The sequence below is a fragment of the Pseudonaja textilis genome, chromosome 1 (genome assembly GCF_049901715.1).
Source record: "Pseudonaja textilis isolate UNSWEBS1 chromosome 1, rPseTex1.2, whole genome shotgun sequence".
NCBI classification, from domain to species: Eukaryota; Metazoa; Chordata; class Lepidosauria; order Squamata; family Elapidae; genus Pseudonaja; species Pseudonaja textilis.
Genome location: NC_141990.1, coordinates 300244631 through 300263146, shown reverse-complemented (window position 1 = coordinate 300263146; position 18516 = coordinate 300244631). Strand labels below are relative to the sequence as shown.

Sequence of the window (18516 nt, the reverse complement as noted above, 5' to 3'; positions counted from 1 at the left end):
AGTTATATGCATCTAACTGGTTTTTACTATTTGACTGGACCTTGATTTAATCACTTAAATGAAATTCACAGTTAAGAATGGAATGTTTGCAAGTAAAATTTTGTGTTTCACCAGAATTAACATTGGTTAATTAACTGGTTTAACCAAAGTATTTTATTTGAAGTAAAACTATTTTTCTTTCCTGTTACTACATGCTGACAAAGCATTGAATGTACATTTCTTTCTGTTTCTTTTGCATAATCTAGGTAACTGATGCAATGAATGAGAGGAAAAATGCTGTTTGGAATACTCAAAGGTGAGTGGAAAAAAATTCAGCAAGCACACATTTATGCACCCATGCACACCCACACATACATACAAAGTGAGAGAAAGAGATCTAAACATATATCTCATATGTTGTATGTGTGCAATAGTGTGCATGTGTTGTACTTTATGATTCTTGACTCTTGACGAATGTATCTTTTCTTTTATGTACACTGAGAGCATTTGCACCAAAGACAAATTCCTTGTGCGTCCAATCACACTTGGCCAATAAAGAATTCAATTCTGTTCTGTTCTGTTCCATTCCATTCAATTCTATTCAATTCTATTCTATTGATACTGGGTTCTTTTCACCCTACCTATAATAACTCATTTTGAGTTGGAATGATGTAAGAATTGTTATTGGATTCTGTGGCTAGCCCGAAACACAAGGTGAAAACACCTGATTTTAGATGGATTCTGCTTCATTGAAACAGTAACTGTGATGAGTGAGGCTGTGACCAACCACACTTCTGCCCAACAGAAATCTTCTTGAGTAGAATATTTTGTAATTGCAGGCTTTGTGTTTCAGCTGCTCAGCCAGGACTGTTGTTCCAGCACTGGGAATAACTTGGTCTAACCAGCTGTTGATGAGATTGATGGTGTGTCGTACTGTAAACCAAGCACTGACTGGTGGAGAAACACTGTATAGTAAAAGTGAGCTCCGAATATTAAGAATTATTTTTGCGCCTCATTTGCCCCAGCATTTTTGCTATTATACTGTAAATTTGGAAGGTGTCAAAGGAATCAGGAAAATCAGTCATGATTATGAAGAAACGTAAAGCAGTATTTTTAATCATTTTTCAGTATAAAACGGAGCTAATATATTAAAAATCCTCAATCTGTTCCTGTGCTTGTATCATCCTATTTATTGCATTATCCTGTCTGCTCAGCAAAGTGCCTGCTCAGTAGTTCTTGTATTATTTGAACTGGACTGTGCTCTCAGAATGGAGGCAAATAATAATTTGAACTCCAGTTTAAACTACAAAAATAGAACAACAAAACTTCAGTTCATAAAAGAATCCCCTTTAGCAGCATAAAACAGATATATTACAAACATCTGATCAAATAATTTTGAACTGAAAAACCTTTGAAAGTTAAACTATTTCTATAAAGGAAATTCTTTGCTGTCAGCAATTACATTTACATGTATTTAACACAGGATTAACATGCTGCACTGAAAGTGCTTAGGCTGAAATCCATTTAAACATGCTGCAGTCTTAAAGTCAGGGTAGACTATTAATGGTGTGAGGCAACTTACTAGCATGGCTGGGAAATTATTTTCCTGGGGAGATTTAGTTGGGTCCCTTGTTTATCTTTTAAGATAACAAATTTGAAAATGTCTTTTTAAAACTTTTTTTGCTGTTTTAACTTATGAGGTCATATTTATATTCTGCCTGTGCACTAAATGTAAATATAGGTAACTTCCATTGCAGTCTCCACATGGGGAAAAATAATTTGATTTTCTAAATTTCTAAAGATTTAAATTTAAAATATACAAGAACCCCAAGAGATGAAACTTAGCAGATAAAGACCTCATGTCCCCTATCTTAGGGGGAAAAGATAATAAGACTTAAATGTCCATATTTATTTACTATTTATTTAAATGATTCATGTGGCTACCCAACTTGCCAGTAGTAACTCTGGGGAGCTTATACATGGCTAAAAACATTTTAAAATCCTTCGCAGTAGAGGTTGATTAAGGCCAAATCCCAACAGACTCAAAAGTCATTTCAGAGTTGGGATAATCAAAATCTGATGGGAATGAAATTCTATAGGGTGATGTTGTAACATAGAAGACAAACTTTCCAAATCCTAATAGATGACACTATTTCATTAGGGGGACTTGAAATATCCATATGCACCACTGGTAGATTTCATGGGATGAGCAGAGACTGTCTGCTGATTGATTCACTTATTCTCATATCATTGTCAAATACTGTGCCTATATACCGTACTTGTTATACACCTTCTCCAAATCATATTTTGGGAGATGTTTTTCCTAAATGCTGTAATAGATTTCTGCAAGAAGAAGCTTCTCAATGCAATTTATGGATGATTAAATGGAGAGTATTCCTTCACTTTGTATTTTGTGTCTAGAAATATTTTATTACACTGTATTTAAACGATTCCCATTATCACAGGAAGTCCTGTTCAAATAATATTTAGCCTAGTTGATCCTATTCATTAAAACATCTTCAGATCACAATGTTTTGGTTAGCATATTGCATACATTCTAGTAAATTGTGAAATTAATCAATTAAAATGCAGCAGCTTCTTGTGGCCACACAAGGATAGAAAATCCTGGACTCTTTATTTGTCCAAATAAAATATTTGTCCTGCTAATAAATTTTCTCTGTAAGAATACATGAGACTTTCTTTCTTTCTTAATAATCAATACACTATTAAGCTTTTTTTCAAGCTTAAAGCTTTTAATTTTTTGTTAATACTATATGGCAATTTGCATGTACTTTAAATCATGTTTAACAATAAAAATTATCAAAAAGCCATGTAAATATTAAAGTAATGTAATGTAATAACATTTTAACATACTATGAACAAATGTTGAGTGCCACAGCAGCAATGGAGAATCTTAGATTTTCATTTAACACTGAATCTTTTTTAAAGTTTTAATTATGTCAGAAATGTTTGGGAACTATATGGTGGGCGTGTTTTATCTCCATCATGACTGGAAGAATTAAATGATACAACTTTTATTAGATTTCATTTCAAGCAGATTGCAGAAGTTTGATTGTTTTACCACAAAAATTTAGATGACTGTTTGGTTAAGCAACTAAAGATGAAGATTATTTAAGTTTACAATGCCAACATTCAGCTTTCCTAATATAAACTACAGGCTTATTAATAGTTGAATATATGTTTAGAAATTTTCCAAAGTAATAAAATACACTTGACTTTGGCTGGATTGTTTTCCTGAAAATATTTAATTCTGTGTCTCATTATGTTGTCTTAAGTTTCATAGAACGATGACCTGAAGATAAAACAAACAGTTCAGATTAAACAAAACATGTACTTGTCTCCAGTGCAATATTCTTCAGGGTATTTAAGAAAATAGCACTTTCTCCCAAATTTAATGCTACATTTTTAAGGAAAAAACCTTGTTCTCCACCGAGAAACAGACTGCATTAGTCAAGATTGTATATTGTAGGATAAATTTCTTTCATAAATTCCCGAAATGTTCATTTGAAATGTGGATCAGTACACAATAATCTTGAAGCACAAGTTGTTTTTTAGGTATGCAGAAGTTAGGGATGCAGCCCTCTGTAGAGAATCATGCAAAATAACGGATTGGATATAGCAGCATATCATGTATATACATTAGCAGGGTGGATTCTATAAGGTAATGGGGTGGAATTACAAAAAAGATGGTTTGAGAGAACAAGGAGAACATAAGTTTCTTTGAACATAGTTATTTCCTAAGATAATGTTTTAAGATGTTTGACTTCAACTCCTAGAATTCACAGCTGGTTGCTATGTTGTAACTCGTGATGGCCATAAAGCAAATCCCCACTTTTAACAGTTCTTTTTTGTGGTAGTTGTTAATCAAATCCAGTGATTGTTAAGTGAACCAATGGTTCACTACAGGTATAGTTTTGCTAAAACCCAGAAGTAAATGTTGGTTTTCAGCAAAATTTCGTAAAACGTGATCACAGAATACTGCAAAGGGCTGTAAAGATGGACTGGTTTGTACAGTCATGTGTGTGTAAGGGGGAGCACACTTTTGGAACTTCAAATTTGGACTGAAGTACCCGGTCTGTTTGAACTTCCAATGGTTGCTAAGCAACCAGTATTGAGGACTGTTAACATTTCATGCACAGAACATTTCTGCCCCTTTAATAAAGAAACCACATTTATCTAGCTCTGTTTGACTCTTTATTTTTACACTTTGAGAGTAACAAGAAAGCTTTATGAAACAAATACTTCATAACTCTGTAACAGATTAAAACAAAACAAAAGACACCATGCTATACACTTCTGAAGAAAGTCTGCTTCTTTAGCCTAAGGCAAATATTTTCACTTTAACATCCATTTAAGAATCCAAACAGAGGAAGGAAATTGTTGTGGCAAATTGAAAATATGCTTTTCCAATTAAAAAAACAGACTGTGACTTTTAAAAGAGCCATTTTTTAGTTTTGCAGATAAATTATCATGCATGATTTCTTCGTGTAAGAATAAAATTCCTCATTAGAACAGTTCTGTTTTAAAGAATGCAATTTTTTAAAATAAAATATGGAGAATCAAATCTAAAAGATTGATTTAGCCTATTTCCATTTTAATATTTTCCAGTGTTAAAATTATACTATTTTGAACTACAGGTAGTCCTCAACTTACAACCACAATGGAGCCCAAATTTTCTGTTGCTAAGCAAGACAGTTGTTAAGTGAACATTGTCCCATTAATGCCCTTTCCTGCCACTGTTGTTAAGAGAATCACTGCAGTTTTTAAAAGTTAGTAACATGGTTGTTAAATTAATCCGGCTGCCCCATTGACTTTGCTCGCCAGAAGGTTGCAAAAGGTAATCACATGACCCTGGGACACTACAACCATCATAACTGTGAGTCAGTTGCCAAAAGTCTGAATTTTGATCACATGACCATAGGGATGCTGCCACAGTTGTGTGAAAAACAATGCCGTTGTAACTTCGAACTATCATTAAATGAACTGTTGTAAGTCGAGGACTACCTATACAATTTATTTCCTTTTTTAAACTGCTGCTTTGTTGCTTTTTCTCCGATTATGGTATCCTTAAGTGCTCTGAAGCGAGTTTCAAAAGGGTACATGAATTCCTCCATTTCAGCAGTTTAGCTGAATATCCTGCCATTACACAATAGCCCCATCAGTGCTTCCATGCATAAAGTGCACAGATGAAATGCCATTAGTTACATCCAGTTGCGATAAGTCATACATACAGGGTACAAAAACTATTTAATTTACTATCTGAAGCCATAGAATTGCACATTGATAATTACACACTGATTAAGAATTACAGTAGTGTGTTTTTAAAAGTAACATTTTTTTTCTGATTTAATATTGCGATATACAATAATGAAATAAAGTTTCATATTTTTAAAGGAATATTCATAATTTCAGCAAAATATAAATATGTTCTGGCAAAATATTTTTTACATGGATTTATGTTACAAGTATGAATTTTGTACTTCAGCAGATTTCAGTAGCAGAGTTCAGTGGGAAAATTGACCTTGTTAACAAATTGGTGTATTTCAACATTGTAAACAAATTCAGTAAAACACTACACAACCTGCTTCAGAAATATATACAATAAAAATATTTAATTTTCCATAATCAGTGGAATTACTAGTTTAACACAAAACATCTTTTAGCCAGCTGATTTAACATATTGTTAAACCTAAAAAGCATTCCTGCTTGCAAAGAGGGATATCTGTAGTAAATGTCATCTGAATTGTTTTCCATGAAGCATTTTCTTGAAACCAGATGTTACTAATGCCAATTTTTCATATATTTATGAATAACTACTGAATCAAGCAAGGCAAGTGTTCTAGATCATCATGTTAACAGAATAACAGTTAGAAGGGACCTTGGAGGTCTTCTAGCCCAACCCCAATGTTTCTTTCAAAGACTTGTATGGTGGCTAATTATATTCTTGAGTATCCTAAATGGATATAGGAACATCTATTAAAGATGTAGCTTAGGTAAACTATATTTAATATTGCAACATATTTTTATTTATTTTATAATACAAATAAAATTGTGACCTGGGTACTAGTTAACAATATTGTCCAAGAAAAGATATAATGTAACAGGCAATTTAGATTACCACCATCACTTATACTATTTTAAAATTAAAGAAAAAACTAAAGAGGAAAAAAATCTATCTGAATAATGTTGCTGTCAAGACAGCTAATGTGCAGATATCAGATAGATTAATATTGCAATTGAGCTCTCAATTCATAGCTGTTTTAGTTAAAAACCCCAGAGTCGTGAGAAATGGCAATCTTCAGGAAGAACCCCCATGCTGGTGAGTTCTTCAAATGGGTACAACAGATGCACAAACCAAAGTTATTTTTGCACCAAATACAAGATTCTAATGAAATGAATGGTGATTTATTTTTTTTACAATACTCACTTAAATTAGTGAAAAGCTAAACTGTTTGTATCATGAGCTGGAAATATATGGTAACTGTTTCTATAACATTGCAGAAGATAAGATATACTATAGCCATAATTTCCTCAATAGTATATCAGTAGAGTGATAACTTATCACAACCACCCATTGCACAGCATGGCCCAACCATAGGTTTGTGTATATCTAGTTTTCTAATCAAATGAACTGAGTAAACTGCTTCAAAGAAAAGTATCAGGTAAATTTTTTCTCTCATTTCTTATTCACTGATAGATCCATAATAAGCAAGGCAGGATAGTCAGATACTAAGAACCAAGTTTAGCAGAGTTATACAGATTAGCCATAAACATTTATTTCCCATGAGACAATATTAATATTTTAGGTCATTTGCTTATTCATAATACATAACATACTAGATTTATCTTCTAAAAGTAGATTTTCCTATAATTTCCAGAATTTTAAGTCTAGATATCCTGAAAATTCTGAGAATTTATTTCATCTCCTTTGGAGGACATAAAGTAACAATATTCATACGTTCTACTGGACAGATCAAAATTTTAGTCCCGCCAAATGAAGAGCCAGCTGTTGTGCTTCATTCCTCTAAGCATACTATTATACTTTGTTATAAGATCAAAATAAGATGGTATTAAAAGGCTGCCCCCCTTCAACTTTTTGGCAGGATATATTTTCAACTTTCATTTAAACTGTATGCATGCAAGAGGTAATTTTATAACAATATAAAGATAAATATGAATATTCATTTGAAAAAAATGTTTATTAAACACAAAGGACAATGTAACTCACAACCATGTTACCATACAAAGGACATTTTATTTATGTATCTTTTTCTCCTTAAGAAAATAAAAATGGGAAAATTGTTAAAAATAAGGGAGACTAGTATTATTTTAATAACCTAACCACTTCATTCCAAAGACCTTTAAATTTTATGTTCTTATTCTCAAAAATATATTGAATAAGGCGTATTTATTGTCCACTTTGAGTAACAGGCTGAAATTGTATTAGAATATACCACCAATGGTAATTTTCAGCATTTTCAGACAGGAATCCAAATACAACAACTTTAAAATGGAGAGTCATTGTATCTTACATCAGCTTTTTTGGTTTCTTTATATTTGCTTTCCAAAGTCAGTTCAGAATTTTAGAATTTAACGAAGATGGTTAAGAACAATATAACCAACTCCATTGTGAACCAGCAAGTATAATTCACTGAGATTTGCAAATGATATGCAAATGATATGCAAAACCTCTATATAGTCAGCAGCATTGACCAGACCTCAGTTTTCATTTAAAGACTAGACTGATGTAGCTTCACCACAAATCTTGTTACATGTAATTTTTATAAAACTAGAATACATTCCCCTTTTAGTGCTTTAACCTCTGCAGTTCACATTAATATTGATTGTACTGCAAAAAAGTAAGCAAAATTAATTTAGCTCAGTTATTCCTAGTGGCCAGAGATTTAATTTTCTTGGCATACAATCATGACTTGGACACATTTCCTACTTCCTGCTTGCAAATAATAGTATTGCAAAATGGAAACAGATAAACATCCTTTCTTATCTAGTCCCCTGAGAAGAGAAAGACTTTATCATCCAAACAAGTAATAAACCAATGGAAGATTGAAAAAGTTGCCACTAATTGGCTTTTGTTTATCCTGACAAATTTCTTAGGAGATCCTCTTGCAAGCCACAACTTCACAGTACAGTACTTATTTTTCCCCTCCAAACTGAAATAGAAGTCAGATTCAAGAGGGCAAACAATTTCTTACAATTCTGGACTGAGGAAAAAAAGGAGTATTCTGTGGGATTGAAATGAAGACTGAAAACCTGATGGGTTTAGCTTATTCTGCTTTTCTCTTCCAGGTTAAAGTAAATTGCACCACTTTCATTATTTTTTAGACTGAAGAAAGCCACAATAAATTGGCTATTGTCATTTTCAAGAGGTGTCAAAGTTATTCCATTCCAATTAACCAGTATCGTGCCTTCTTGATTTCAAACCTGAATGTCATAAGCTACATGACGATTTTCATATCTGTAATCTATATATAATGTGTACAAAGTCCTTATTCCTTACAGCGATGAACTTAATGTAAATCTCATTCTAGCAGATGCTTACATAGTTAAAAATGGATGTTCCTGTAACAGTTTTAAAACAGCATGTTGAGGAAAGCTTTTGCATTTTTTGTATTTCAGTTCCTTTCTGTGGGCATATTTTCCTCTGCTTATGAATACTGCTATACAGCTATCTGTAACAAACTCCAATTTGCTAGTAACAATGCAACAAACTCAGCATGCTTCAGAAAGAAGCTAATTGCTAACGCTAGGATTCTTTAAAATGCCAGTTATTTTAAGAGAGCCTAGAAATAGTCCATTCTCTTATGTCTTTAACCTAGAAAGTGCTAAAAAGATCATAATGGGGACCCCCAAAACCTCTGAATCTCAGTGCTTCATGATTCATACGAATATTTTAGCTAGCATCTGTTCCAGAACCTCAGTGGGCCAAATCAGTGTGACTGACACTCTTAGCTCTTGAATCTGTCAGACAATTAGTTCGTCCCTGCATAGGAAAGAGAACAAAAAGAGTTTATATATAGTTGTAAACTGTGCAATCAGTCATTGAAAAATACAAACTCCAAATGAACAAAATACATGGTAATCCAAAATAAAAAAACAAAAGACTGGTACTGTTTACCTAAAATTAGTTTTAGGATCTTAACTGAATTTCAAGATTGTTCAACACACTTTCAGTTATCTAGATAAACTTTATTCCAACATGCAACAAGAACATTTCGTATCTTTATCAGTGCCTGATTCAGTTCCTTAAAGAGGAATCCAAAAAGCTCCGAATTAAAGTACCTTTTTTCACCACAAGCACAAACCTGGAAGCAGTTGCTTCTGTTCTCAAACTGTGGTTATCTGAAGAACACGTGTTCAGTCAAATCATTCTTTATTACACAAAGTAGCCAATTGGATTATCAGAATTTTTTTTATCGTACTTGTTTTAGGAAGTGAGCAATTAAAAATATGTTTCTAAGATAGCATGTGAGCATGAAAGATCTTCAAAGCTGTTTTATCAGAACTTAAGGTATCTTGGAAGTTTTTAACAATCCTAAATTCTATGGTTTGTATGATAACACTGACTGATAACAAGTTCTGCCACAGGATATAGAACTCATGAAAATATAGAAACTTCAGCAAACAAGAAAAAATACAATGTTGCATCCTGAAAATGCTAAGAGCTATGATTATTTGTAATATAAAATGCACATCATATATCATATATTTATATTATATTATAAAAATAGGACTATTTTACCTTTTTTCATATCTGATCAAACTTCTGTACAGATTCAAGGAAAGGGAGGGGTGCCTATGATGCTATTGTGGCCTCATTATTAATTAAATATTTAGCTTTACAACCTTATTAAGACAAACGCCTCAAAAACTGAAGACTTTATCCCTCCAACTATTTTACTTTTATTAACTCATGTTATTATATTCCAGTTATAAATAGTTCCATTTTTAAAACTGAAATTCTTAATTGCTTTAGGTATCTTATTTTGGGCTTTATATAAATGCAAGAATATTTCAGACAACTGGAACTACTCGTGTGTAGGTTTTTTACTCTCCTGGTGTTATGCATTAATATTGAAAGATCTGCTACATTGCCATCTATGTTAGTTGAAATTATAGGGTTAGTTAACAGCCATAACATAACACTAGTCATTTAAACAAGACTACTAAATCAAACATGACAAATATTAAGACATGTGAAGGAGAATCTTCATGCAGACATTATTAAAATGTGACTGGGTTAATATTTTGAGATCTCATTTTTCCCCGTGGAAGATTGTAGCCTACCCAATTATTTTCATTAGCAAGTACTATATAGAAATTGAATTTTGAAAAACAATCTTTATAAAAAGTATTGGTTGGAGTTTGAAAATATTTTTTAAGTGTAAATCTTCCTGTAATTACTCAGGGGCACAATTTATTTTTACTTACTGCCCCTTGGGGTAGATTAAAGTTGTTCTAGAGTAGGGGTATCAAACTCAAGGCCCACGGGATGCTTAGATCTGGCCTGCAGGGCCGGCTTGTAAATATCAAAGGACCACCCTGTGGTGCCTCTGCCTGCAAAAAAGGAGCTCAGGAGAGTGCTATGCAGTCCTCACGAGTTCCGTTTTCACTGGCAGAGGGTTGCAGGAGGCTGTCACAGCCAGAAACAGAACTCGGGAGCCCATTTCCCTGGCAGACTGCTTGGGCCACCACAGGCGCCCCTGACATGGGTGATGTTGAGCTGGCCACACTCACCCTGGCCCCCCGAGGTCAAACACAACTCTGATGTGGCCTTCAATGAAATACAGTTTGACACCTCTGCTCTAGAGAGTAAACCAAGCTCTTTGAGTAGCCTCTGGCTTTAGCAAAAGCTGGCAAATTGGAAAAGCCACACAGAATTCCTTCCACTGTTAATTGCCTTCTAGACTAATTATCCAATTTACACAACTGCCAAAGTGCTGCAGATTGACATTTAAATGCATCAGTATGCTGGATGTTGTACAGATATATTTTAATCCTAATCAGTGTGACACTAAACTCCAATAGTCACTTAAAATGCCTGGACAGTGAAGGTAACCTTGCAAACGTCAGGAAATGTGAACATAAAGCAGTCAATAACAGTTTGTCTGCTTTCCCTTAATAATCAAGGTTGAAGACAAGTATGGTTCAGAAAAAGCATTTTGATGATTTTGAAAAACCATGATACAGTAAAATAGTATAAAAAGGAGAATATTTCTGCAAGGGGGATTTGAATATCAGTGAGTTTATGTGTAACTTCTAATGCCTTTATACTACAAGCCATTACAGAATAACATTGTCCATACATAAGACAATAAATGTCTGCTACCTGAAATTATTTATAAATAGCATACAGATGCCTCTCACAACTCTATTAATCTCTGCTTGCCTATTATGGGAAAGACAGTATAATATGTGTTTTTTTTCACATATAGCCAATTATCTTTATCAGTCTCCAGATAGCTTCATTCATACTACATTTATTACTTACTCTCTTCTACAAAATAGCATACGTAGACAGATGCAAGCAATCCAAATCCACAACCCAAGAAGACATGTTCAATTACACAACACCTGAATGTAGTCTGAACTGCATGGTTCTGTCACCTCATTTGCTATCTGTATGAAAGACTTATTGTTTCTATTGACAACACTGGAATTTGTGCCTTAAAATATTCAGAGAATAGAAAGAGCAATGAATTAGCAGCAGTCAACAGTATATAAAAGGGTAAAACTGCAAAAGTTGATGGCTATTTTAAATAAAGTTGTTGGGCCTACATACTAGAAGCTTTGAAATAGGTTGTCGCAGTGTTATGACATAAAATTAGGAATGAAACACTATCAAACTTAGTTCCATGTATGAGTTTGGGTTCTCATATGCCCAAATTCATCATTTTACCTATAGCTATTTTAAGCCCTGCCAGTAACGTCTAGTTGCATAAGAGTATTATAGGTCTTCTTACTTGAAAATGATCTTCAGTTGTTTTGCCACCCACGTTAAGAATATTCATTGAACTGGCACGCTTCATGCTGGACAGTGAACATGCAATGATAAACCAATCAGAACAGCTGAAAATGGAAAGCTCTGAATACACAAAACATATATTACAAGAAAATAACTCCTACACTAATAACACCGTTATGACTGAAAGAAATACAATTTAGTATATACACATTTTCCTATATTTATCACAAAGGTCATAAAATTTAAAATTATTTTAAGTATCATTTTATTAACAATTAAATTATTTTGCTCTGAACTGGAAAATCCCACCATAGAACTTCTAAAACTCACTATCGTACTGTTTTAAATCATTATTTTAAAGATAGATATAGTACTACCGGTATCTACATTTTTAAAAAATATCCTTAGTTAAGAACATGTAATTCATTTTTAGTAACTAAGTGGACAAATGATAGCCCATCTTGACTTGTTCCTTAATAGCTTTAATTTAAATTAAATTTACATTAATTTAAATTATTGGTTTTTAGAGATTCTCTTTTCTGGAGATAGTTTTTCTGATCTGGACTACAGATAGTAGAATATAATATATATGAGGCATTGCCAAAATTCTGCCTGAATATTTAAACCTTAGCCAACTGAAATCCACAATCTGCAGAGATTTGGTAGCAAACCTCACTGTATTAAACAATGTAATCAACTCTTCAGCCCCAGAAGATGTTATTATAATCATATTTAGCTGTAACAATGCAGATAAAACCTTGTAGAATTTCCATGGTATATTCCAAGATTTATTGAATGATTATCCTACATATAACTACAGTTATAATAATTTAGGGGGTTCTAACATTTTAGAGGTTTTGCCCTTAAAGATTTAAAACCAAGTAGCATAATATACAAATTACTATTTTTCTATACTTTTGGTGTGCTCAGCACAGCAAACATTTGCATTACTGTAGACATATGCCAGCTAGGATTCTTATGAATCTTTAAGGTCTAAACAGTAAAGTTGGGTGATTAATTAATCTTGGATATTTTGGGATGAAAAACATGAGGGAGCTGACTATTACTACCCAGTCAGTTTACACTAGTCATTTTGGTAAGGGATTTTTATGGGAAGTTTGCAATAGTTTATTCCTTGCACTGGAAAGATCATATTGTGGTGGCTGAAATTATTTGGTCTTATAGATTTGTGTTGTGAGTGAAGCAAGTGTATATCAGTAGACAGGCACACCATATCTTTTGGCACAGCTTAGCCAAAAGACAGTCCCAGCAACATATAGATTTTCACGGGTACAGGTATGCACGTCTTGGCATGTTCGGGTCTTTTCCCGTGTAAGATTAAGAGTATCTTGGCGACGTTTAGGCGAGGTGGACACAGCTGAAACACCAGCCTGAGGATGGCGAGTGGGACCTCGCCAAAACGTCGCCAAGATACTCTTAATCTTACACGGGAAGAGACCCGAAAACACCTAGACCTACATATATATATATGTATAGTATTCAGCTTTGTTCCAGTATATATACACACACACATATACATATACATATATTCTCACCTATGCACACCATTAATATAACAAGCCTTGGAAATTCAAGCAAATTTATTTTAAACAAAATAAGAAATATTTACACTGTATTGGAGCCAACAATAACAATATATTTCTGCATATCCAAGAACTTCAATGCATGCATATTAAAAAACAGGTGTTATCAACATAAAGTAGTAAGTCATGCAATATTTACATATTATTTATATATACTGTTAAAACATGTATTGTTAATCTAAAAATGTTTAACACAGCACAGATATGAACATCTGAGTTTTTAAATGAAAATTATCCACAGATGACACTAAAACATTAGTCAATTTTAAAAAATTGACTTCATACCCAGGGTGATATAAATTTAATTGTTTTGGAATATAAATAGTAGTAGTACAGTATATGGGAAATCTTTGACAAGACAAAATCTGGTTTTCACATGTTTCAAAATTCCTGCTGCATTAGAATCTGCAACCAGGTCATGATACTATAATTCCTGCAGCACCATTCCTTCGAGTACAAATCAATAAGGTACAGAAAAAAAAATCCCGAGGATTTTAACTAATATAAACACTAGATTGCCCACTAAAGACAGGGCTGTGTAAAGGCTGAGTGTCTAAGGGCTGAGACTGAAGTGAAGGACATTAGCATCAAGAGGCCTACCAGTTAATTTAGAGAGGTGGGAAGAAGAAGCCTAGAATGTTGACTTGTGGCTATAGAGAACAGATATACACAGTCTGTGACTTCTTTGCACTGCACTGGGAAATCACTGTTTATATTTTGTCTGTAATAAAAAATTAAATCTAGTCAATTTGATCTGAGCATATTCTGCCTAATAGAGGTTAGAATTGAATAAAGAAAAACCTATTATTTACTGCTGAGTGTTCATTTGATTTCCTTAAGCATGTTCAATAAACAATTGGCCCCAAGTTCCAAGTTGGAGGTGGGTAGTGGTGTAGATTGTTCTATAAAAAAACAAAAACAAATCCAACCCTAAAAATTGACATTACAGGCCATTGTTTTACTGATCACACATAAATATCATCATGGACAGATACCACTTCAAATCAGCTATTAGTTAGAAGTTAAACTATATAACAGTGTGTATTAAATAAAAGTAGATTGGAATCTTGTTATTCTTCTATTTGGGCAAATTCCCACTTGCAGCAGAACTCAAGAAGTCATACATGTTTTGAACCAATGAATTTATGATTCACAACAGCAGTTTTCCAAGAGTGTAAGCCTCTTAAGACAGGCTGTCAAAAACAGTTTGTGATACTGCTCTGAGACTTGCTATTTTTAATCTAAAAATCATCACGGCCCTTTATATAAATAATGTTTTAAATTGTTTATTGACTCTTAGAATAATAATCATATTTAAGGAAATGCAGCAGCATGAAAGTAATATAGGAACATGAAAGTAATATAGAAGAGAAGATATATAATTATCTACAGTGACAATTTGAATATCAGAATTTATTTTTTTATAAAATAAAACTCCTTCAGTGCCAACTTAATTGTGCCAAAATAAAGTTAATTAACATAGAATGTAAGACTACCAAGTTCCACACTGGATAATGAACAATGTAGCTACCGAAGATTTTTCTCTGAATGCAAAAACTACCTCAAAGCTGATCTTCTGGTAATTATCTAGACATATGCAGATAGGATTTGGTTGTGGGGTAATGTTTTGTTTTCGGCACAGTATAGAAATTATTTGCCTCTTTCTTATTTTAACAATTTCTTCATATGATTTACATTCCTGGGATTTCCTAATAATTTCCCATCCAAATACTATCTAGTTTGACCATCCTTAACTTTTCTGAGATCAGGTAAGTTTTGTTGAATGCTCCCATCTACTGTGATTTACCAAATGAGAAGGGATTGGAAAGTTTGAAAGCAAACAATCATCTCGAAAAAAATAAAAGCAATAGTTCAAAAAGGAAAAACATGTTTTCTATTTAAAAGAGGGAAACACTGCAGTTCTTCTGAAGGAATTCCAAAAAAGGAAGAAAAGTTAGAATAAATAAGATGGGAAAATACTATACTGTAGCTTGGATTAGAATAAAAATAAAACAAGTAATAATACCAATAATAATAATTATGAATTTAGAAGGATATTACTTCAATTGTAAGAAATTAAAAAAATAAAATTGTATTTGAACTCCAGTAATTTTTTTAATCAACAAGCTCTGAAATATTATAAAGGCATAATTTAGTTGTTAAACCTTCCTTTTTATTTCTTAAAAATATAGGTAATTCTCTTTCAAAACTGTGTATAGAACTTTATAAAAGTAATAAATAAATCTTAATTTATTTCCTTCTCCCCATATCCAATACTATTCAAAAACTGAAAGGTTTTTCGCTTGTATAGATTTATCAGAAAAAAGGATCTCAAATTAATAGAAATAGCAGATCTCAATAAGGGCACTTAAATGATACTGTTATTTAACAATATTTTATAGAATGTATATTTTCAAAACAAAGTGGGTTGCTCTTTGAAAAACAATGAAAGTAGTTAAGTATTTTATTTGTAAACCAAACTTTAAAATTGATGAAAGCTTATGCTAATGCAATATAAAATAACTGTGAAATGTTTACAAATTTTTAAGTTGTTTTTTACTCGGCTGGTTTTAGAAAGAAAAATATTCTTGAAAGAAACAAAAAGTGCATTTAAGAATATTTTAAGGAAAGAAGTAGATGGTTTTGGAAATATTTTGCTATTATTTATTGACTGAAAATCTAGTAGTTCAGAGAAAAAATATCCCAAAAATGTTTAACTGTCTTATCAATAACCTAAATACGGAAATATTCCAAACTGGAACGTGACAGATTAGAAAAGATTATGGGATAAAGGCCTTGATGGTTACAGACAAAGTCAAAAGATAATCACAGGCAGAAGTAACCATGTTTACTGTAGCAAAAAAACAATCACATCTGATCTAGATGCTTTCCTCGTTAATAGAAAGACTTTCATTTCCTTTATTACTGTTACCTGTTTTTCAAAGCACCATAGGTAGAAATAGATTGGTTTCTGTATTTCCAACCAGACTGTCTACATTGTTTTTACTGAAATGGCATTGTATAACTTCTTTTAAAAGTTAATAATACTTTCATGTAATAAAATCTGTCAAGTTTATTTCCTTAGACCTGGAAACAACTCTCTCTCTCTCTCTCTCTCTCTCTCTCTCTCTCTCTGTGTGTGTGTGTGTGTGTGTGTGTGTGTGTAGAGAGAGAGAGAGAGAGAGACAGACAGACAGACAGACAGACAGACTGATAACATATCTCTGTATATTTGGAGTGAATAACAAAGTTATTCATGCTTTTTACGAAAAAAAATTCAAACCATAAGATTCATAAGGAAGAATGAGCATAGATTTCAAAAGGAGCCCTGATGATATTGGTACCAAGTATATCTTTTATTTATTAGAAGGACTGGATAAAGAATTTCAGTCCATTTTAATATAACAATAGTTTATTTGCAGGAATTCTAGACAAAGTAGATGAACAGCTTTTATTAATATGTGAGAATTGAAAAAAAGTTTCATGTTTACATGTTTATTAAATGTAAACAGGTCCCAATTAAACAGATCTGTACAGATTCAATAAACTAGTTTGATTAGATATTATACACATGGGTTAATTTCTCATGTTAAATTAAATCTTAATAACTTTCAGAATAAATTAAAAGGCTCGTATTTGTTATTAAGGAGAACCTGCTGAAATTCCAGCCAAGTGCATTAGTCATTCTATGTAGGATGACAGCGCAATCAATTCTTGAACTAGTCATTTATATAATGTCAAAATTTTTACAAAGCCATAATACTGTTTACAAACTTTTTACAACTATTTATGACTAACTTTCAACTTCATCCTCTGTACTGCATTTTTATGAGAACAGCTTCCTGATTAAACTCTGGTATATTCGCACAGCAGATAAACCCATTACACAGCAGCATAAATTTAGGCATAATTCAATTCCCATGTGTTGCAACACATCTAAAAATAATTACCCAGGACTTTCTCGTGAACTTCCTCCCTTCAGTTTTCTAACCAGCTTCTCGCTGCTGCGTCTAATTGAAGCACGAAGTTTGCTAAAGGAACCACTGCGTTTTAATGATCCAGTGCCATCCTGAAAAAAATGACCACGTTTAAAACCACAGAATCATTCATCCTTTGTCAGAGTTTAGTGATCACGAATAAACACCAATTGGTTATGTTTTGCTGTCATTGAAGTTATAAGCAAGTATCACTGAAGTTATAAGCAAATATATAAACAAGATTTAACAAAAAGTTATTCTTAATAGAGTGGATAATCTCCAAGATCACTTTGAACCCTTAATTCTAAGTTTCTGTGATAATGACTCTGAGATGAACAGATTAAAAATAAATACACAATATATTATCTATCGGGGGTGCATCACTTTAACTGAACCATGATGACAAGTTAACCAAGAATTACAATTCTCATACATTTCAACGAAACAAATTTTGGTAGATAGTTTTAATAAGATAAAATGATTTAATTATCTGAACACTTAATTGCTCATTTCCAATAAAATTAAATGGACCTGTATCAAAACAGTATATAGGTAAAGGCAATTCCTTGCACAATAGCCAACATTTCTATTAGCAGCATAGACATCTAACCCATTATTGCATTCTATGCAAACCATGATGCAGTAATAAGAATACAACAAAAGCCCACCACCAAGCAGTAGCATTATAGTAACAGCTGAGTGAGCAAAAATTGATTGAGGCTCAATCTCATTTGGCTCATACGTAGCAAACATATTAAGAACAGAAGCATATGATAGCACAAAACATTTTAAGTTCTTGCACTCTAGACTTCTAGAAAGTTAAGATGCAAGGCCATAATTTTACAATAATATATTTGGTGACATTTTCCAGAGGACCAATTTACATGGTGAAATATTTTGTTAACTTTATTCTCTAAGTAACTTGTTTATGCTTAATTTCAAGTTACTAATA

The 18516-nt window shown here is 32.6% G+C and overlaps 2 protein-coding genes and 1 long non-coding RNA gene across 10 annotated transcripts in view; 2 read left to right on the top strand and 1 right to left on the bottom strand.

Annotated features, from left to right (window-relative positions):
• The window catches only part of XRCC3 (X-ray repair cross complementing 3), a 624633-nt gene extending 622247 nt beyond the window's left edge, over nucleotides 1-2386 (top strand). For all 4 annotated transcript variants that reach the window (XM_087922256.1, XM_087922258.1, XM_087922257.1 and 1 more), the window contains exons 7-8: nucleotides 246-295; nucleotides 833-2386. In XM_087922256.1, coding sequence (XP_087778382.1) covers nucleotides 246-295; nucleotides 833-1082 — 300 coding nt within the window. In that variant the 3' untranslated portion in view covers nucleotides 1083-2386. The remainder of the gene's footprint in view (nucleotides 1-245; nucleotides 296-832) is intronic.
• LOC113435038 (uncharacterized) overlaps nucleotides 1-18516 on the top strand; it is a 274736-nt gene that overhangs the window by 107106 nt on the left and 149114 nt on the right. The gene's annotated exons all lie outside the window — the stretch shown is intronic.
• Nucleotides 4182-18516, bottom strand: part of KLC1 (kinesin light chain 1) — a 45845-nt gene continuing 31510 nt past the window's right edge. For 2 of the 5 annotated variants that reach the window (XM_026698564.2, XM_026698565.2), the window contains exons 14-16: nucleotides 17538-17656; nucleotides 11982-12048; nucleotides 4182-9001 (exon numbers count right to left, since the gene is read on the bottom strand). In XM_026698564.2, coding sequence (XP_026554349.1) covers nucleotides 8936-9001; nucleotides 11982-12048; nucleotides 17538-17656 — 252 coding nt within the window. In that variant the 3' untranslated portion in view covers nucleotides 4182-8935. Of the gene's footprint in view, nucleotides 9002-11981; nucleotides 12049-13574; nucleotides 14490-17537; nucleotides 17657-18516 lie in introns of those variants that run through there. The other 3 variants (XM_026698566.2, XM_087922253.1, XM_087922252.1) reach the window with 2 other exon arrangements.